General features: G+C 40.6%; 1 protein-coding gene across 7 annotated transcripts; it reads right to left on the reverse strand.

The window, feature by feature from the left end:
• Positions 1-311: 311 nt before the first annotated feature.
• Positions 312-19,217, reverse strand: LOC138976861 (probable ubiquitin-conjugating enzyme E2 7). 7 transcript variants are annotated; one of them, XR_011459195.1, is made up of 7 exons: positions 19,073-19,217; positions 17,481-17,583; positions 15,243-15,340; positions 13,763-13,941; positions 8,993-9,097; positions 3,183-6,701; positions 312-2,594 (listed from the first exon to the last, which is right to left on the reverse strand). XR_011459195.1 is itself a non-coding variant. In XM_070349750.1 (6 exons), exons 1-5 carry the CDS (start codon positions 19,116-19,118, stop codon positions 9,017-9,019), a joined length of 507 nt encoding a protein of 168 aa, XP_070205851.1. In that variant the 5' UTR covers positions 19,119-19,217; the 3' UTR covers positions 312-6,701; positions 8,993-9,016. The 7 variants fall into 7 exon arrangements, 1 of the variants encoding a protein (XP_070205851.1); XR_011459194.1 differs by having other exon boundaries at positions 312-2,590; positions 3,134-6,701; XR_011459193.1 differs by having other exon boundaries at positions 3,134-6,701.
• Positions 19,218-23,178: the final 3,961 nt, after the last annotated feature.

The following is a 23,178-nucleotide window of genomic DNA, read 5'->3' on the forward strand; positions in this document are numbered from 1 at the left end:
AACCTGAAATGGCCGCTACCTTCTAGTTGACAAACCTGAAATGGCCGCTACCTTCTAGTTGACAAACCTGAAATGGCCGCTACCTTCTAGTTGACAAACATCATGCATTCTTAACCTCAGTCATTGATATGTCATAATTGAATGGTGATACAATTTGAGAAGGAATTTCTTTAACTTTGTTAAATGGTTTGTGGTCATGTGTGTGTGTTTGTGTACATGTACCTATGCGGGTGTGCATGTGGATGTATGTGTACTAGCATTCATGCCAGAAGATCATGAAGAAGCTTTCACAAATCTGTCAACAAATTAAAACTTGTTAACCATTCTCACTTTATTGGCATTCAGCAAACACAGTCCGGAAAAATATCAGTGCATTTGACATGAAGTATATGGGACAATTCGCAAACTACAAATGTTTCTCACCTGGTAAACGTAAGCAATTAATTTCAAGGCAATAATAAATAATGCACAAAATAAAGAAACATATCATAAATAAAATAAAAATAACAGGAATTAAATTTATTAATAAAGGGAAACAAGAAGGGCAAAGCCCATACGACTCACATGCTTTACACATTTTTCCTACCAAAATACATGTGACCTTGACCCAAGGTCAAGGTCATCCAAGGTCATGCAACACAAAGCTGTTAATTCAAGACATAGGAAGTACAATGGTGCTTATTGGCTCTTTCTACCATGAGATATGGTCACTTTTAGTGGTTCACTACCTTATTTTGGTCACATTTCATAAGGGTCAAAGTGACCTTGACCTTGATCATATGTGACCGAATGTGTCTCATGATGAAAGCATAACATGTGCCCCACATAATTTTTAAGTTTGAAACAGTTATCTTCCATAGTTCAGGGTCAAGGTCACTTCAAAATATGTATACAATCCAACTTTGAAGAGCTCCTGTGACCTTGACCTTGAAGCAAGGTAAACCAAACTGGTATCAAAAGATGGGGCTTACTTTGCCCTATATATCATATATAGGTGAGGTATTGAATCTCAAAAACTTCAGAGAAAATGGGAAAAATATGAAAAATAGCTGTTTTTTAGGCAACATTTATGGCCCCTGCGACCTTGAAGCAAGGTCAAGATGCTATGTATGTTTTTTGGGGCCTTGTCATCATACACCATCTTGCCAAATTTGGTACTGATAGACTGAATAGTGTCCAAGAAATATCCAACGTTAAAGTTTTCCGGACGGACGGACGTCCGGACGGACGGACGGACGGACGACTCGGGTGAGTACATAGACTCACATTTGCTTCGCATGTGAGTCAAAAATGAGTGTGATCACATAACGGGAACATATGAGTAAGCAAATAAGAACACATGACAAACACAAGTATGGGTGGGATTGAAAAATGTCATGAATCCTGAAGAATGTTAAGGGGGGGTCTGGGGGCCCCAGATGCTGAAGGATTTGTATAATTAACAACCAAAAAAACGTCACCACAGACATTACGAATCCGGACTTCCGGTAAATACCAGAAGAATCCCACCCATGCACAAGCAAATGACACAAACAAACAAACGACACAAACAAACAAATTGCGGCTGCTTTAACAGACAACAGGAACTTGCACAAATAACACCACAGGCTGCAAACATAACGCCAACATAGCACTGCATGAATAAGTGAATAGTGCACATTGAGAGATACACGTGGAAGGGACTGTACATAAATAAAAATCTATCCCCATTGATTTCTGATTGCTTCTACTTATTTTCAATAATCTTCTCTGCAATTGTTTTCATTTTAGTTCATGTTCCTTCCAAATGCATGATTGACAATTCAGCACTGTAGTTGTCATTACATGTATCTTTCATTGCCAAAGTTCTTTCTTCATCAATCACTTGCACAGAATCCATATTCTCCCCTCTTTTCAGGCAATACTGCAAGAAATATTTCTGGCATCGACTTGTTTTGAGAATCCCTCTCTCATTGTTGCTGGTGCTGTTGTTTTGGGCTGTCACTTTCTGCTCACATCATATCAACAAAACAATGCAGACATTTGTCAGGTTCAATTACAAACTCAAATGAAAATAACACAAGCTCTGGTTTATCCTCAACATTACTAACAGAACAAGGTAAATGCTTGTAAATGATTAAGCAGTTACAACTGTTCCACTTTTGCTACAGACTTGAGTATAAACTGTTGACAGTTGTCTGTTAACATACACACCTCCGGGACAACCTGTGTCTGGCCTGTCTGAAAACACCTCCGCGTGAGGGGTTTTGCTGCCAGCGCGGTGAAGATAAAGAGGGAACATTTTCTCTGCCCACGCGGCAGCAAGCAGGATGTCTCTGAACTGAACAAGATAGGTTCCAATTTTGACACAGCCATTCTCTATATGGGTACATCGGGCTTTGCTTTCCCTTCATGACTGTTAACGCACTGTGTACGTCTGCTGGCTTCATTTAGCAAACAAGGGACTCAGATGGTAAAAATTTGAGGTTTTATATTAAATATGTAATTCTGCACAAAAGAAACGAATAATAAAGTCTTTGTGTCAATGAAAATTGTTTTGCCCTAGACTGTACACTGCACAGAAACCTTCATCAACCAACATACGACTCATCTACCTTTAGATTCACAATTTGAAACTACCTTTGAGGGACCATACTTATCTACCTTTATATTCACAATTTGAAACTACCTTTGAGGGACCATACTTATCTACCTTTATATTCACAATTTCAAACTACCTTTGAGGGACCATACTTATCTACCTTTATATTCACAATTTCAAACTACCTTTGAGGGACCATACTTATCTACCTTTATATTCACAATTTCAAACTACCTTTGAGGGACCATACTTATCTACCTTTATATTCACAATTTCAAACTACCTTTGAGGGACCATACTTATCTACCTTTATATTCACAATTTCAAACTACCTTTGAGGGACCATACTTATCTACCTTTATATTCACAATTTCAAACTACCTTTGAGGGACCATACTTATCTACCTTTATATTCACAATTTCAAACTACCTTTGAGGGACCATACTTATCTACCTTTATATTCACAATTTCAAACTACCTTTGAGGGACCATACTTATCTACCTTTATATTCACAATTTGAAACTACCTTTGAGGGACCATACTTATCTACCTTTATATTCACAATTTCAAACTACCTTTGAGGGACCATACTCATCTACCTTTAGATTCACAATTTCAAACTACCTTTGAGGGACCATATACTCATAACAGAACATTTCTTTTGCCTGGAGTAGCAACACTTATTTTGATAAAACAACAATTTGTGTTAATTACACTGCCATATCTTCCGGATGGCATACACACACTATGCAAGACATTTTCACACTGTTCTACAACACTCATTTCTGCCTAGCAAATGCTTCAAAGAGAAGAACATTTTTTCTTATTTCTATTCCTTTTTTAATTCTGTATTTTCCCACGATGCTGATTAAAACAAGAAGGGCAAAGCCCATACGACTCACATGCTTTACACATTTTTCCTACCAAAATACATGTGACCTTGACCCAAGGTCAAGGTCATGCAACACAAAGCTGTTAATTCAAGACATAGGAAGTACAATGGTGCTTATTGGCTCTTTCTACCATGAGATATGGTCACTTTTAGTGGTTCACTACCTTATTTTGGTCACATTTCATAAGGGTCAAAGTGACCTTGACCTTGATCATATGTGACCAAATGTGTCTCATGATGAAAGCATAACATGTGCCCCACATAATTTTTAAGTTTGAAACAGTTATCTTCCATAGTTCAGGGTCAAGGTCACTTCAAAATATGTATACAATCCAACTTTGAAGAGCTCCTGTGACCTTGACCTTGAAGCAAGGTAAACCAAACTGGTATCAAAAGATGGGGCTTACTTTGCCCTAAATATCATATATAGGTGAGGTATTCAATCTCAAAAACTTCAGAGAAAATGGGAAAAATGTGAAAAATAGCTGTTTTTTAAGCAACATTTATGGCCCCTGCGACCTTGACCTTGAAGCAAGGTCAAGATGCTATGTATGTTTTTTGGGGCCTTGTCATCATACACCATCTTGCCAAATTTGGTACTGATAGACTGAATAGTGTCCAAGAAATATCCAACGTTAAAGTTTTCCGGACGGACGGACGGACGGACGTCCGGACGGACGGACGACTCGGATGAGTACATAGACTCACTTTTGCTTCGCATGTGAGTCAAAAAAGAAAAGCGTCGTACTCTTTGTTTCTTACTGTTGTTATTGTCTACGATGAGGTCCGAATGTTGACAAATGAATGTGATTAAAAGAAAGAACTTTAACAAAGGTAACAACCATTATAAATCCCTGAATTTTCTGTTGAGGTGATGTGCTCACAATCAGAAGAGGTCAAAGTTCAAGAATACTGTCATTTCAAATCAATTAAAGCGTACATACCACCAGTGGTGGTACCGTACATACCACCAGCATTTCTTCTTGGTGATAAAAAAAAAGGCCTGTGCAAATGCACTGAACGCATGTAAACAAAACAGGAAAGGGTTTGAGTATTCATCTAATGGAACAGCAAACACAAACCCCTAAACTTTTAGAATCATGTGAGGGATGTCGCCAGGAATTATTCTCTTCCGCAAATTCTTCGTAATGCCCATTAAAGTTTCTGCAAATTTGAGAAGTTTTTGGCAATCTTTGGCGTCACTTTTCTCCCACTGTGGAAAGGTTCCGCACTTCTGCCGACATGACATCAACGTTTTTGGTGATATGAAGGAAGTTCCAGTGTTTGGCACACTGCCAGCTCCACACTGCCAGCTCCACACCACAGCCCTACATGTGCAACACCAACTTGCTGTTACGTGCGTATGCCTCATTCACGTCTGTTCCTCTTTAGATCAAGGTATGAAAACAGTGCAACAAACCTAAATAGATGTTATTTATCAGACATGTTTGTTTGTTTGTTTATTTGTTGCTTAACGTCCAGCCGACTACGTAGAGCCATATCAGGACGAGGAAGGGGGGGATGAAGGGGGCCACTTGTCAAGCGATTCCTGTTTACAAATGCACTAACCCATTACTTGTGTCCCAGCAGGCTTTAGTAAAACTAAATTAATACCTACTGGAAGATTACCAGTTTCCAGTATGTTAAAATAGGCTTAACCTATCTACTGCTGGGCTTACATCAGAACACTAACAGATTAAACTATACATGAATTGCGAGACAAGCGGCAAGAGAAGAGGTTTTTGGAAAAAATACAGGTGAATGAGCAAGAAGGCAGAAAAAAGAAAAGAATTCATGAAGAAAAAGAGAGCATGACAGGAAAGAGGAACCAAAAATCTATCTAACAGCAAACTAGAAAGCTCCTGCGGTTCCAAAAACAGGAGGGGCCTTTAATTTCATAACCGCAGTGCCCCACTGCGGGATTTATCAGACATGCCAACAAGGATACATGAACAAGTCTGAAAATGACCAATGGTTCAAAAATAATATACTATTTCTGAGGATAGAGCACAAAAACAGAGCTCTCTGAAATGATGTCTTGGAGCTCACAAAAACAGCTCTGAAATGATGTCTTGAAGCTCACAAAAAAGTCTGACTTCAGCCAAAACATTCTCATGTGTGATCGATGGATGTTAATTTAACCATGGCAAATGTTAAAATCCCAAATCAGCGTTGAACACCATAACACCCGCAATCACAATTTCTGAGCTATGGGGCAAAACAACTCTACGAGGAGAAGGCTAACACGTAACAACTTCATTCTGAAAATCAAATGAGGAAGCATAAAAATTTATTAGTCAGTATACTACATTGTAGGCACACACATCAACTCAAAACCTGGAGGGCGAGTGGGGGGGGGGGGGGGGGGGGGGGATGAATGTTAGGGCTGGGGTTCAATTGGGACAGCAGATAACACGTCTTTATCATCAGCATATCAAAGTATCATGTCCTTTTCCGGAGGAAAACAAATATGACATGCATCCTGTCATTTTCACTTACACACAAGAAATACACCAGACTAGTGTCCATGGGCATGCTGACACAGGATCGCTTTCATGTAAAGGCTGAAGAAATGATTGAATCAGAAAAGAAAAAGAGAAAGAAAGAAGAGAAAACCCCTACCAACAAGACAGCGAAAGTGCACACACACACACACACCAGTGTATGCAGTAATAGACAGAAAAACAGACATTTCGTTTGCACAGATTAATTTTCTCTCACACCAAATACACACGCTCTACATTGAAAATGAATCCCAAACCACGTCCACATTTGCAAGCACATCAGATTTACTACAGTATACAGTTATTCACGGTGCACAAAACCTTCAAGTGCACTTTGAAATGACACAATGCATGTTAAGTGATTCTGCTTTCTTCAACATCAGTATTTGAAAAGCGTTGCACGTTTTGTTTAGGTTTAACCAACCCATTACTTCTTCCATACTTTTTTCTCCCCACCTCTCATGTCGCTGACGGGTAGACTAAAAGTCATGCGCTGACTCTGCTGTGACTTTTTTTTTTAATCTTTTCAATTGAACTTCTTTCATCCCACTCCCCCATCCCTCTTTTCGTGAATCCCACAGTTTCCATCCAGCTGTTGGGGCAAGCTGGTAGCATCAACGTAACCCTTGCCAACTGAAGGCAGTGCTAAGGGCGCGATGAAAGTGACTGGTAGCTGTCAGCGCTCGTGTCTTAGGTGTAGTGGTAGCTGCTGCATCAATAATCTGAAACATCAACAACCATCAATACATTATGTCTAAAATACAACCGTTACCATGCATTATGTCTGTAATATAACCGTTACCATGCATTATGTCTGTAATGCAACCATAACCATGCATAATGTCTGTAATATAACCGTTACCATACATTATGTCTGTAATGCAACCATAACTATGCATTATGTATGTAATATAACCGTTACCGTGCATTATGTCTGTAATGCAACCATAACCATGCATTATGTCTGTAATATAACCGTTACCATGCATTATGTCTGTAATGCAACCATAACCATGCATTATGTCTGTAATATAACCGTTACCGTGCATTATGTCTGTAATGCAACCATAACCATGCATTATGTCTGTAATATAACCGTTACCATGCATTATGTCCGTAATGCAACCATAACTATGCATTATGTCTGTAATGCAACCATAACTATGCATTATGTCTGTAATACAACCATAACCATGCATTATGTCTGTAATGCAACCGTTACCATGCATTATGTCTGTAATGCAACCAATACCATGCATTATGTCTGTGATACAACCGTTACCATGCATTATGTCTCAGAGATGAGATTCCCTAAAAGTGTTTTGGGAGGAAATTATTTTGCGGGGGTCTGGGGGCCGCTGAAGGCCCCCATTGGGGTCCAGGGGCAAGGCCCCTGGTGGGGGTCAGGGCCCTGAAGCTGAAGATTTTTTGACACTTTGACCATAAAAAAAGACTTGGAAATGAGTCCGAGCAGTGGAAGCATACAACATTTTGTCAGTCATTTGTGCAAAATTTAAGTAACTTTAGCTCAGGAATTTTCACAAATTTTAGAAACGGCACAATTTACTTGCACAATGACCAATGGTGCTCGTAAGGTATTGATAAAAGAACTGGACCTAAATAAATTGCTTGAGTGCCATATATATGTTAGCTGAAGAAGTACTGAGTTTAGAGGGAAGTAAACTGCGGCCACAATTGCAGCTCTGAAGACGAAAGCCATTACACTATAATTAATTCATGCACATCTCTCCAATTTAAAATCGTACAATTACAAGTACAACTTCACATACACGTGTGTAGAAACAAGGATTTGTAGCTGAGATCAAAATTACACCACGTGCATCTAGCCTTTCCCGGAACAGTCAACTTTTTAATAGAATCTCCAAGTCGGAGCGACAGTTTTCTCCCGCGTAGTTCAGACGTGACGATTTCTTCCTGCCATTTCGGAACCCACTTATTCTTCACACCCTGGTCGATCTCCGACGCCAAAACATGTTCGCTTTCCGTCAATGTTCTCACCGACGCCATCTTTGTTAAGCAGGCTAAAGCCGACACCTGAATCAGCCCGTTTATGAATTTTCGGAATGAAGACACTCGGTGAAAGGGAAACTTAGTCCCAAATGGAAAGTTCATATTCGGGTCGAAGGTCCACTTCCTTCGATACGGAGGTTATGTTGGAACCACAACAACTACTCTACCCCCCCCCCCCCCCCCCCCCATTTTTTCCCAACGCATTTAGACGATTCAGAAAAATGGTCCTGGGAACGAACTTTTGGGCGGAATTCCGCCAATTGGCGGAAGAATCTCATCCCTGATGTCTGTAATGCAACCAATACCATGCATTATGTCTGTAATGCAACCGTTACCATGCATTATGTCTGTAATGCAACCAATACCATGCATTATGTCTGTAATACAACCATTACCATGCATTATGTCTGTAATGCAACCAATACCATGCATTATGTCTGTAATGCAACCGTTACCATGCATTATGTCTGTAATACAACCATTACCATGCATTATGTCTGTAATGCAACCATAACTATGCATTATGTCTGTAATGCAACCATAACCATGCATTATGTCTGTAATACAACCATTACCATGCATTATGTCTGTAATGCAACCGTTACCATGCATTATCTCTGTAATACAACCATTACCATGCATTATGTCTGTAACGCAACCGTTACCATGCATTATGTCTGCAATACAACCAAACCCATGCTGGTTGGCTGGTTTTCAAAAGTTTGGTACACAATCCTGTTACATGAGGTTTTGAAATAGTGAGGCTAAGATCATATGTAACACTACTAGCACTAAATGTGGTCATGTGCAATACAAAGCAATTGAGAGAGATGATGATGGAACTTTATTTTCCAAAGAGAGAGAGAGAGAGAGAGAGAGAGAGAGAGAGAGAGAGAGAGAGAGAGAGAGAGAGAGAGAGAGAGAGAGAGAGAGAGAGAGAGAGAGCACATTATTTACTGTGTTCAAACCAGACTGTACTCACCATACAAGGGGAAATAAATCTGCATTATAAGAATTCATCTTGACTTTTTCGTACACACCGCGCCACCCGCTTCTTGAAGTCATCTGCCTGCGCTCTCCACATTTTCTGAAAAGCACACCAACCTTACACATCAGACAATGAAGATCATCTTTCAATCAAGAATAACCGAAATGGTGTGTGTGTGTGTGTGTGTGTGTGTGTGTGTGTGTGTGTGTGCGTAAAAAGGATGAAACAAAAGGGAGAGAAAAAAAAGAGAAAAAACCAGTGAAGTTTGAAGGAACAGGAAACACCCCAAACATTTTTTTTTTAAATCTGTTAATACGATGTATTGTATTCTCTGTTATAAGCCTGACACTGCACATCATTTGTCTTTTCTTATAATTGGTAAGGACACTGAAATCTGCAAGTCATTTAAAACCATACAATGAACTATTATAGGGCGGTATCCTTTGTCTGGCCTTTAAGGGGAGGTGGGCCAGTGCACTACCTTTTTTTTTATTTTGAATGTTTTATTGTGTCTAAATGTTATTTTATGAAAGAAATGAACAAATGATGACAAACAATAGTCATGTTTTGTATTTTCGGTTGCTGGTTTTTGTTTTACGCGACAAAAACAGTCAAAATACAGACAAAAGTGGAGTACAGGAGATACACGGATTTTCATCAGATGTGATTGTCACACTTCTAATTATTGTTTTATTTTATCCTTCTGGGTATGCTCTAGGGGATTACGAAGCAGATCTTGTTTATTATATTTATATTTGGAGTTAGGAACACTTCTTTGTTACAACTGTCAAACTTTAGGGTAACGCTTGCGAAATTATTTTTTGAAATAATCTGGATATGACTATAATAAAATTTCAGCAAAATCCCTTCGTAATCCCCTAGAATGTTATATTCTGCACAAACTACAAAAGAAAATATTGCTCTAGCTAAATTACAGCCAGAGAAATCGCGTAACTCAAGACGTAACCGTAGGCAAAATGGCTGAACTGAGAAAAACGACATTGAAGATTGAACACCACAGAAACACTATTGAAACAGACATACAAGGACAAAACTGTGTTATGAATGAACAGCTTAGTTTATTTGAATTGCAAACTACTTAGCCTTTAGCACGCCAGCAGCGAATTTATGCGTCCATGCCTTCTTTCCCTCTGTCAACCAGCACGGGGATACTGCCCCAGCGCTAAACGTGTATCAATGACCCGATTCTCGTTTGTATGCATGCGAATAACGGTATTTTTAACGGTAACTTACTTGAGCCAGAACGAGGCTTCTTTCCTTCCGTTATCTCGTCGTGTCTTATGCGCTGAATTTGTTGGTCGAAGTTTTCTGCTTTTGTTTTTACATCGATACAGTACTTTGGTGCTTCGACAAGCAAGATGGAGGATGCATGATGAGTTTGAAACTTTTGTTTGAGTTTGTTTTTTGACAACAAATCGTACGTGGAATCTGAACGATTTACTGAGGAAGCTCTTCGCAATGAACTGTGTATCGCGGTGAAGAAAATGACACAGTGACAGTGACGGAATTTACGAAAGTGCAGATTGATACAAACAGTTGCTGATCCAGTTTCGTTCGTGAAATGGCAGACCCAGCAAACATTACCGATAATCTGACTGATGTTGGATACTTTCTCCTGTTTTTGTTTTTTTGCGTACCAAATGCTCGACTTGCTTGTCGAGGAGATACTGCTCAGAAACTGACTCAAATTCAGCGCAAAGCAAGCCAGTTGCAAGACGTAAAAAGTCTGCGCCATGCATGGCGTGTTCGGAAATGGCGACCTGTGGATCTGCGTGGAGATCAAAGCTTTCCTCTGTATCGGAAACACCGGCAGAATCCAAACTTTGGCCTAGTACCAGCGGAAATACTTGTTGTTGCTAACCGAACTAATAAAGACATTGTCCTCTTTCTTATTTCGAACCATTGTTATCGTATCAAAGGTTGTTTCTCAAAGAAAAATTCGCTTTCGGTTGTCACCGATCGTTTGATGTGTAACCAGGATGTTGTAAAACCGAGTGAACTTCGGGTGTTCCCGTCATGGCCGAGTCTCTTCGGTAGTTTCCGTATGCAAAATTCGTAAGCGGAGCATGCGCACTCACAAAGTAAACTGGTTCCCGATTTCGGTTTATGAAACGAACCAATGGATGTCGAGTACCTTCCAAATAAGGACATTTCCGTTCGATTCCGTTCGATTACGATTGCTGCTTTTGCAACGGACTAGTGGCTGAGTGAATGGAACATTCATCAAAACACTGATGTCATGTTATAGGTCAAGAGCTGCTGCGCAGTTTCGTATGTCGTGAATGCACTGTTTTGCTGAGGACAAAGCCGTAACTAGCCTTTGAAATGAGACATTTTTTGGCGGGGGAATATCGACTACAGAAGACAATCAATGCCACACATGTTCACATTTTGTCTTTATTGACAGATAAATAGGACACTTTTGACAAAAACACTGACACACATGGATGATAGGTATGTTATGGAAACATAATCTGCTAAAATACCCAAAACAGTGTTTTGAACGATTTGGTCAATTTTGCACTGGCCCACCTGCCCTTAAGAAATAACTTGATTGGCTAAATTCCAAATCTAAACAGGAAGAAAGCAGGCTGCAGATTGTTGGTATGTGGAGTGATAGTCTTAGGCCTTTTTATCTTGTTGGTATGTGGAGTGATAGTCTTACACTTTTTATCTTGTTGGAATGTGGAGTGATAGTCTTACGCCTTTTTATCTTATTTTATTTTCATAACTTTATGATCCCATCGCTGGAATATTGGGGTCCCTTCCTGCCAAACACAGCTAGCAGCAACAAGGGTCCCTTCCTGCCAAACACAGCTAGCAGCAACAAGGGTCCCTTCCTGCCAAACACAGCTAGCAGCAACAAGGGTCCCTTCCTGCCAAACACAGCTAGCAGCAACAAGGGTCGCTTCCTGCCAAACACAGCTAGCAGCAACAAGGGTCCCTTCCTGCCAAACACAGCCAGCAGCAACAAGGGTCCCTTCCTGCCAAACACAGCCAGCAGCAACAAGGGTCCCTTCCTGCCAAACACAGCTAGCAGCAACAAGGGTCCCTTCCTGCCAAACACAGCTAGCAGCAACAAGGGTCCCTTCCTGCCAAACACAGCTAGCAGCAACAAGGGTCCCTTCCTGCCAAACACAGCTAGCAGCAACAAGGGTCCCTTCCTGCCAAACACAGCTAGCAGCAACAGTGGCGCTACCCAGGTGTATGCGTGTTTAGGTGTAATCAGCCACCTGCACTTATGGCACAATGACCGAGGTCTTTTACATGCCACAGTGGTGACATGGGGTGGGACATGGATGCTGTCTCTGAGTCTGCACATAAAGTTGACCCAAGTCAATCCAGGCCCGGATTGGAACCCGTGACCCCAGGATGACAAGTCTAGTGTTCTACAAACTGAGCTACCGGGGACCCTAGGATGACAAGTCTAGTGTTCTACACACTGAGCTACCGGGGACCCTAGGATCACAAGTCTAGTGTTCTACACACTGAGCTACCGGGGACCCTAGGATGACAAGTCTAGTGTTCTACACACTGAGCTACCGGGGACCCCAGGATGACAAGTCTAGTGTTCTACACACTGAGCTACCGGGGACCCTAGGATGACAAGTCTAGTGTTCTACACACTGAGCTACCGGGGACCCCAGGATGACAAGTCTAGTGTTCTACACACTGAGCTACCGGGGACCCTAGGCTGACAAGTCTAGTGTTCTACACACTGAGCTACCGGGGACCCCAGGATGACAAGTCTAGTGTTCTACACACTGAGCTACCGGGGACCCTAGGATGACAAGTCTCGTGTTCTACATACTGAGCTACCGGGGAACCTAGGATGACAAGTCTCGTGTTCTACATACTGAGCTACCGGGGACCCTAGAATGACAAGTCTAGTGTTCTACAAACTGAGCTACCGGGGACCCTAGGATGACAAGTCTAGTGTTCTACACACTGAGCTACCGGGGACCCCAGGATGACAAGTCTAGTGTTCTACACACTGAGCTACCGGGGACCCTAGGATGACAAGTCTAGTGTTCTACACACTGAGCTAACGGGGACCCCAGGATGACAAGTCTAGTGTTCTACACACTGAGCTACCGGGGACCCTAGGCTGACAAGTCTAGTGTTCTACACACTGAGCTACCGGGGACCCCAGGATGACAAGTCTAGTGTTCTACACACTGAGCTACCGGGGACCCTAGGATGACAAGTCTCGTGTTCTACATACTGAGCTACCGGGGACCCTAGGATGACAAGTCTCGTGTTCTACATACTGAGCTACCGGGGACCCTAGCATGACAAGTCTAGTGTTCTACAAACTGAGCTACCGGGGACCCTAGGATCACAAGTCTAGTGTTCTACACACTGAGCTACCGGGGACCCTAGGATGACAAGTCTAGTGTTCTACACACTGAGCTACCGGGGACCCCAGGATGACAAGTCTAGTGTTCTACACACTGAGCTACCGGGGACCCCAGGATGACAAGTCAAGTGCTCTACACACTGAGCTACCGGGGACCCTAGGATGACAAGTCTAGTGTTCTACAAACTGAGCTACCGGGGACCCTAGGATGACAAGTCTAGTGTTCTACACACTGAGCTACCGGGGACCCTAGGATGACAAGTCTAGTGTTCTACAAACTGAGCTACCGGGGACCCTAGGATCACAAGTCTAGTGTTCTACACACTGAGCTACCGGGCCCCCTTATTTGAGAGCCAGTTGTGAAAAGAGTGAAAGGAACTGACCGCAGCGTCGACGTTAGCGGGGGACTCGTCGTTGGGGTCGGCCAGCATGGAGATAACGCTGACCAGGATGGTCTCCACGGTGTGGATGGGCAGCCATCGCTCGCTGGCCTGCTCGTAGCCGTATTTGTCATCCCCCGGCTCGTGCAGTATAGAGATACACACATTGCCCTCCTGGTCAACTGAAATCACACACACACACATCACATTTAGCCATCGCTCGCTGGCCTGCTCGTGGCCGTACGTGTCGTCCCCCGGCTTGTGCAGTATAGAGATACACACATTGCCCTCCTGGTCAACTGAAATCACACACACACACATCACATTTAGCCATCGCTCGCTGGCCTGCTCGTAGCCGTACGTGTCGTCCCCCGGCTTGTGCAGTATAGAGATGCACACATTTCCCTCCTGGTCAACTGAAATCACACACACACATCACATTTAGCCCTCCTGGTCAACTGAAATCACACACACACAGCACATTTAGCCATCGCTGAAATCACACACACACACATCACATTTAGCCATCGCTCGCTGGCCTGCTCGTAGCCAGACTTGTACGCACATTGCCCTCCAGGCTCCTGGTCAACTGAAGAACACAAAAACCAACAGACTAATGAATAAAAAACAAACAAGAAATGTTAATTCATGGAACGTTTCATTAAAAAGACAAAACGAAACATTCACAAGAACTTTGATCTATGGTCTTTAACGTGGACAAGATACAAGATACTCAACAGACAACTAGTGATAAGTGTGGACAAGATACAAGATACTCAACAGACAACTAGTGATAAGTGTGGAGAAGATACAAGATATTCAACAGACAACTAGTGATAAGTGTGGACAAGATACAAGATACTCAACAGACAACTAGTGATAAGTGTGGACAAGATACAAGATACTCAACAGACAACTAGCGATAAGTGTGGACAAGATACAAGATACTCAACAGACAACTAGCGATAAGTGTGGACAAGATACAAGATACTCAACAGACAACTAGTGATAAGTGTGGACAAGATACAAGATATTCAACAGACAACTAGTGATAAGTGTGGACAAGATACAAGATACTCAACAGACAACTAGTGATAAGTGTGGACAAGATACAAGATACTCAACAGACAACTAGTGATAAGTGTGGACAAGATACAACATACTCAACAGACAACTAGTGATAAGTGTGGACAAGATACAAGATACTCAACAGACAACTAGTGATAAGTGTGGACAAGATACAAGATACTCAACAGACAACTAGCGATAAGTGTGGACAAGATACAAGATATTCAACAGACAACTAGCGATGTGTTACTGTAACGTATCTGTCAATGTCCTCACATTTTCATGAGTACAATTTCTGGCTTCAACTTCAAGTTCTATAGCAAGGCCAGAGTGAGCGACCTCCTGGTACTACATGGAGGGCTGCTTTTCAACGTCACCAAATGCAATACAAAATAATAATTTGGCAGTCACTTACTGTTTGGATGCCACATATCTGAGACAAACTTCATCTTGGGCGGCCTGTTGGGGTACTCCTTGGGAAAATTTAAATGAGCCTTGAAATAACCTCCTTCACTGCAACACAACAAGTCAATTGTCAGTGGAATAACTCATCAATCCTATCATCAGGAGCACTCAATCACTTACAGCTCTGCCCCTGTCACAACTCAGTGTTAATGCATCAACATTTTTTGTTGCAGGAAAATTCTGATACTTCAAAAACGTCATATGTGTGTATGCATGCAAAATTAGACTTAATCATAAAACAGGAGAGAAAGAAAAAAAAATCCTCTCTAATTCAAATGATTAAAATGAATGACTGAAAATATGCATGTGCAAACAAATAACAAGATTTTCATGTGTGGAAAACAAACAACCCACACAAATCGAATGAATCGAATGACCTAGAGCTAACAAAATAAGTACAGAGTCACACACACACACATATCTGCACAAAATGACAATTAAATTGAACACTTGACAGGAGCAGACAGTGCCTTCCTTCACAGACATTAGACAAGCATGTACATCACTACATGGAGATAGATCCGTCACGTGTACATGGAGATAGACCCGTCACGTGTACATGGAGATAGATCCGTCACGTGTACATGGAGATAGATCCGTCACGTGTACATGGAGATAGATCCATCACGTGTACATGGAGATGGATCCGTCACGTGTACATGGAGATAAATCCGTCACGTGTACATGGAGATAGATCCGTCCCGTGTACATGGAGATAGATCCGTCACATGTACATGGAGATAGATCCGTCAAGGCGTGTACCTGTGCTAAGTAAGACTAAGAGCATCCTAGCTTCTACTTGGAGCGGGACACACACCAGAAATCTACAGCCTGGCTGCTTTCTGTGCTAAGTATTCATTTGTTACTGAATCAATTTTGTAACTGACACCTATGTCAATGTGCAAAATGAATTTAACAAAACATTGAACTCTTCATAGGACTGAGATAATCCATTCAAAGAAGACTTCAGTTTCAGGAAAAAAAATAATGCCGGGGGCCCTGTGCCTCACAAAGCTGTTCATATATATATGGCCTTGTTAATTTAATCTAACCTACTCTGGTAAAAGATAAATTGTGCATTCATGTAAATTGTTTGAATATTTTTTACGCTTTTTACATTTAGTCAAGTTTTGACTAAATGTTTTAACGTAGAGGGGGAATCGAGACGAGGGTCGTGGTGTATGTGTGTCTGTGTGTGTGTGTAGAGCGATTCAGACTAAACTACTGGACCGATCTTTATGAAATTTGACATGAGAGTTCCTGGGTATGATATCCCCATACGTTTTTTTCATTTTTTTGATAAATGTCTTTGATGATGTCATATCCGGCTTTTCGTGAAAGTTGAGGCGGCACTGTCACGCTCTCATTTTTCAACCAAATTGGTTGGAATTTTGGTTAAGTAATCTTCGATGAAGCCCGGACTTCGGTATTGCATTTCAGCTTGATGGCTTAAAAATTAATTAATGACTTTGGTCATTAAAAATCTGAAAATTGTAAAAAAAAAAAAATTTTTATAAAACGATCCAAATTTACGTTTATCTTATTCTCCATCATTTTCTGATTCCAAAAACATATAAATATGTTATATTTGGATTAAAACCAAGCTCTGAAAATTAAAAATATAAAAATTATTATCAAAATTAAATTCTCCAAATCAATTTAAAAAGCACTTTCATCTTATTCCTTGTCGGTTCCTGATTCCAAAAACATATAGATATGATATGTTTGGATTAAAAACACGCTCAGAAAGTTAAAACGAAGAGAGGTACAGAAAAGCGTGCTATCCTTCTCAGCGCAACTACCACCCCGCTCTTCTTCACAATTTCAATGCCTTTGCCGCAAGCGGTGGACTGACGATGCTACGAGTATACGGTCTTGCTTAAAAATTGCAGTGCGTTCAGTTTCATTCTGTGAGTTCGACAGCTACTTGACTAAATGTTGTATTTTCGCCTTACGCGACTTGTTTTTCCTCTTGTTGAAATCGCAGAGATTTGGGTTGCCTGTGTTATAGGAAAAACAAGGCTGACAGTTTTGGGTTTTGGTATGTGATGGAGTGAAAAGAATCTCCTAGCTGATGTAACAGCCTAGCCAAATCAGTGGTCCTGTACCCGATTGTTCCCATCAAGAGGAAGGTATAGTAAAGATCTTTAAGTTTGAGTACATTCAACAATCTCAATCATTGTCTTACTATAGTGTGTCTGGAGGGCCATAGATGACAACTTCCCATTTGTAGACATCGTCATCATCAATCAGACCAGCAGAAAAACCCTCGCTTCCACCCTTAACCAGCTCTGGAAAAAAATACAACAAACAGTTACAAACAAGAACTAGGCATAGTTTCTTTGAGTAACTGAATCAGCAGTTACCAGCTCTTTCCAGACCAGCAAAAAAACAACAACAAAAATCCCACTTTTACCCTTAACAGAAAACAACAACACAACAAATATTTACAAGAAAAAGCCTGATTTTAACTATTTCTAGCTACACAGTCAGGAGATGCTAGGCTGTTTCTAGGCTGGAAGTGTAAAGTTCTGTAAGGGCGTTTTAAAAGTTTTTGTACCACAATGAAAGTGAAATATCATTTCTCAACTTCTCTCAATCGAACAATCTCTTCCTTCAGGTCTGAAACGGTGCTTTCAGTAAAACTTGTAGTTTGCAGAAAGTATGAGCAGAAAATTTGAGAAAACAGGGTCTTCAAACGAAGTCTTAAATTGAGAAAAAAAGTATCTAAAAATATAATGGGGTTCAGTTATTGAGGTCTAACGAATGACGTCTCACAACGTGCGTGGTCGTCCTTGGCGGTCAAGAAAGCCGCCGCGATCATTGCGCAGACGACACTTCTAGACCGCCAATATTTTTTGTGCGGATCACGTGCTCCACATAAATTGGCCGGAAACGAAGCAATTGGGAAACCTGGATAGTGTCAAACAAACCACCTCTTCTGATTGTCGACTTGGATGAGTGTCTTGTGGTGGCCGTGAGTTTGAGGGCAAAGGCACACACATCATTGCAAGCAGAATTTCGACAAAAATGGAAAGTGGTCAGGCTTGCTTAGAAAGGAACCTTCTCGAAGTTGTTTTGATAGTGCTACTGACTCTCAAAATCACATGGCTCTAGCTGTTTTGCCCGCCACACATAAACTGTGACAACAATCAGGACATGTAGAAACAGAATGAGATTCTGGACGGAAAATACGATACAGAGTACTTGCTTACAAAGGCTGGGGCTCCTTTAACGGACTTGTCAGTTTACCAGCCACTCCATTGAAATTTGTAATTCGCAATCTAAAGTCTCTGGAGATGACTGAAGTGTGTACTGGCTACACAACAGTTTGTTGTCCACTTTAAAAAATTAGATCAAGAATAAAAAATATACCAGATTGTAAGTAAACAACAAACTACGACGAAAAACTGGGTTACCATCGAAGTGACCGTACATCCAAACAAAGAGGCACAGAACATCAGATCACTGATCAGTCAACTCCAGAAAGACGTGCCAAGACGGAGTCCATTCTGACATTCAACACGACTGAGAAAGCTAGGAGCGATCACAGGTTCCAGTGAAAATGGTAAGGAGTGAAGACCTTAGTCCATGTCATGAATATCTTATTTCCTTTCTATAATCACACATGAATTTGTCGGAACTCGAGAAACTGCGTATCCCCTCAACCTGTGAAAAATCGAGTTATAATGCGTGTGACCTGAAAGAATTTGTTACGCCATAAATGTTCCAATCGGGCCTTCACATTCAAAGTACCAGTAAAAATGAAAAGTTCATTACCAGCTAATTGCTTGCGAAGAAGCAAAGAACCTCTGTCCAGGGCCATAGCCCAGTATTTGTTGTTATAAACTGCTGGAGAACTTATTTGATGTCGACAACAGATTTACCTTGATGTTGCGCATGTGCAAACGGACAAAGTAGCAAGGACAGACAAGTTTTTGTCGTCTGCTGCTCTTTGAGAATTATCTTTCCCTGTCTTAAAGGTCACGCACTGATCTAAAAATCAGTGAGTTCAGTGATCTAAAAAGTAGACCCAGTGAGTTCACGAGAAGAAGAAATTATAAAAAAATGAAACAAATCTGTTTAAAGGCTTTAATTCACGCTACAATTAATAATGAATCTCCAACACACACACACACACACACACACACACACACACACACACACAAACACACACACCGTGCACACACACTGAGTCACACACATAAACAAACACACACACTCTCACTCTCTCTCTCTCTCTCTCTCTCTCTCTCTCTCTCTCTCTCTCATCAGCATCATCATCAATCAATATCTCTCTCTCTCTCTCTTTTTTTACATTTAGTCAAGTTATGACTAAATGTTTTAACATCGAGGCAAGGGCGGATCTGGGGGGGGGGGGTTACACGGGTTACGTAACCCCCCCCCCCCCCCCAAAAAAAAGAGGTAATTTATTGGTTCAGGATGCACCAGATAGCTCTATTTTGCTTCTTTGGATAAAAAAAAATTCCGGGGGGGCATGCCCCCGAACACCCCTAGAGGCTTGCGCGCCTTCGGCGCCGTCAACTTGTATCTTCGCAGTCATTTTGTAACCCCCCCCCCCCCTCCAAAGTGAATTGATCCGCCCTTGTCGAGGGGGGAATCGAGACGAGGGTCGTGGTGTATGTGTGTGTGTCTGTGCGTGTGTGTGTGTGTGTGTGTAGAGCGATTCAGACTAAACTACTGGACCGATCTTTATGAAATTTGACATGAGAGTTCCTGGGTATGATATCCACAGACGATTTTTTTCATTTTTTTGATAAATGTCTTTGATGACGTCATATCCGGCTTTTCGTGAAAGTTGAGGCAGCACCGTCACGCCCTCATTTTTCAACCAAATTGGTTGAAATTTTGGTCAAGTAATGTTCGACGAAGCCCGGACTTCGGTATTGCATTTCAGCGTGGTGGCTTAAAAATTAATTGATGACTTTGGTCATTAAAAATCTGAAAATTGTAAAAAAAAAAATACAAATAAAAAAAACGATCCAAATTTACGTTTATCTTATTTTCCATCATTTTCTGATTCCAAAAACATATACATATGTTATATTTGGATTAAACACAAGCTCTGAAAATTAAATATATAAAAATTATTATCAAAATTCAATTTTCCAAATCAATTTAAAAACACTTTCATCTTATTCCTTGTCGGTTCCTGATTCCAAAAACATATAGATATGATATGATTGGATTAAAAACACGCTCAGAAAGTTAAAACGAAGAGAGATACAGAAAAGCGTGCTATCCTTCTCAGCGCAACAACGTCAAGTCTACCCCGCTCTTCTTGTCAATTTCACTGCCTATACCGTGAGCGGTGGACTGGCGATGCTACGAGTATACGGTCTTGCTGCGTTGCATTGCGTTCAGTTTCATTCTGTGAGTTCGACAGCTACTTGACTAAATGTTGTATTTTCGCCTTACGCGACTTGTTATTTCATTATATTTAGTCAAGTTTTGACTAAATATTTTAACGTAGAGGGGGGAATCGAGACGAGGGTCGTGGTGTATGTGTTTGTGTGTGTGTGTGTGTGTGTGTGTGTGTGTGTGTGTGTGTGTGTGTCTGTCTGTGTGTGTGTGTAGAGCGATTCAGACTAAACTACTGGACCGATCTTTATGAAATTTGACATGAGAGTTCCTGGGTATGAAATCCCCGAACGTTTTTTTCATTTTTTTGATAAATGTCTTTGATGACGTCATATCCGGCTTTTCGTGAAAGTTGAGGCGGCACTGTCACGCCCTCATTTTTCAACCAAATTGGTTGAAATTTTGGTCAAGTACTCTTCGACGAAGCCCGGGATTCGGTATTGCATTTCAGCTTGGTGGCTTAAAAATTAATTAATGACTTTGGTCATTAAAAATCTGAAAATTGTAAAAAAAAATAAAAATTTATAAAACGATCCAAATTTACGTTTATCTTATTCTCCATCATTTGCTGATTCCAAAAACATATAAATATGTTATATTCGGATTAAAAACAAGCTCTGAAAATTAAATATATAACAATTATTATCAATTTTTTTTTTCGAAATCAATTTAAAAACACTTTCATCTTATTCCTTGTCGGTTCCTGATTCCAAAAATATATAGATATGATATGTTTGGATTAAAAACACGCTCAGAAAGTTAAAACAAAGAGAGGTACAGAAAAGCGTGCTATCCTTCTTAGCGCAACTACTACCCCGCTCTTCTTGTCAATTTCACTGCCATTGCCATGAGCGGTGGACTGACGATGCTACGAGTATACGGTCTTGCTGAAAAATGGCAGCTACTTGACTAAATATTGTATTTTCGCCTTACGCGACTTGTTTTTATATTTAGTCAAGTTTTGACTAAATATTTTAACATCGAGGGGGAATCGAAACGAGGGTCGTGGTGTATGTGCGTGCGTGTGTGCGTGCGTGCGTGTGTGTGTGTGTGTAGAGCGATTCAGACTAAACTACTGGACCGATCTTTATGAAATTTGACATGAGAGTTCCTGGGTATGAAATCCCCGAACGTTTTTTTCATTTTTTTGATAAATGTCTTTGATGACGTCATATCCGGCTTTTCGTGAAAGTTGAGGCGGCACTGTCACGCCCTCATTTTTCAACCAAATTGGTTGAAATTTTGGTCAAGTAATCTTCGACGAAGCCCGGGGTTCGGTATTGCATTTCAGCTTGGTGGCTTAAAAATTAATTAATGACTTTGGTCATTAAAAATCTGAAAATTGTAAAAAAAAATAAACATTTATAAAACGATCCAAATTTACGTTTATCTTATTCTCCATCATTTGCTGATTCCAAAAACATATAAATATGTTATATTCGGATTAAAAACAAGCTCTGAAAATTAAATATATAAAAATTATTATCAAAATTAAATTGTCCAAATCAATTTAAAAACACTTTCATCTTATTCCTTGTCGGTTCCTGATTCCAAAAACATATAGATATGATATGTTTGGATTAAAAACACGCTCAGAAAGTTAAAACGAAGAGAGGTACAGAAAAGCGTGCTATGCAGCATAGCGTAACCACTACCCCGCTCTTCTTGTCAATTTCACTGCCTATGCCGTGAGCGGTGGACCACGAGTATACGGTCTTGCTGCGTTGCATTGCGTTCAGTTTCATTCTGTGAGTTCGACAGCTACTTGACTAAATATTGTATTTTCGCCTTACGCGACTTGTTATATTTAGTCAAGTTTTGACTGTCTGTCTGTGCGTGTGTGTGTGTGTGTGTGTGTGTGTGTGTGTGTGTGTGTGTGTGTAGAGCGATTCAGACTAAACTACTGGACCGATCTTTATGAAATTTGACATGAGAGTTCCTGGGTATGAAATCCCCGAACGTTTTTTTCATTTTTTTGATAAATGTCTTTGATGACGTCATATCCGGCTTTTCGTGAAAGTTGAGGCGGCACTGTCACGCCCTCATTTTTCAACCAAATTGGTTGAAATTTTGGTCAAGTAATCTTCGACAAAGCCCGGGGTTCGGTATTGCATTTCAGCTTGGTGGCTTAAAAATTAATTAATGACTTTGGTCATTAAAAATCTGAAAATTGTAAAAAAAAATAAAAATTTATAAAACGATCCAAATTTACGTTTATCTTATTCTCCATCATTTGCTGATTCCAAAAACATATAAATATGTTATATTCGGATTAAAAACAAGCTCTGAAAATTAAATATATAAAAATTATTATCAAAATTAAATTGTCCAAATCAATTTAAAAACACTTTCATCTTATTCCTTGTCGGTTCCTGATTCCAAAAACATATAGATATGATATGTTTGGATTAAAAACACGCTCAGAAAGTTAAAACGAAGAGAGGTACAGAAAAGCGTGCTATGCAGCATAGCGTAACCACTACCCCGCTCTTCTTGTCAATTTC

This window comes from Littorina saxatilis, linkage group LG9, assembly GCF_037325665.1.
Source record: "Littorina saxatilis isolate snail1 linkage group LG9, US_GU_Lsax_2.0, whole genome shotgun sequence".
In the NCBI taxonomy this organism is placed as follows: domain Eukaryota; kingdom Metazoa; phylum Mollusca; class Gastropoda; order Littorinimorpha; family Littorinidae; genus Littorina; species Littorina saxatilis.

Excerpts from the sequence above, each read along its gene's own strand:
- LOC138976861 (XM_070349750.1), bottom strand. The coding sequence starts at position 19,118 with ATGGCCCTGGACAGAGGTTCTTTGCTTCTTCGCAAGCAATTAGCTG. Across the intron at positions 15,341-17,480 it reads GGCCCTCCAGACACACTATA|TGAAGGAGGTTATTTCAAGG; the intron begins GTAAGACAATGA and ends GTTGTGTTGCAG. Across the intron at positions 9,098-13,762 it reads CCGCTAACGTCGACGCTGCG|AAAATGTGGAGAGCGCAGGC; the intron begins GTCAGTTCCTTT and ends TGTGCTTTTCAG.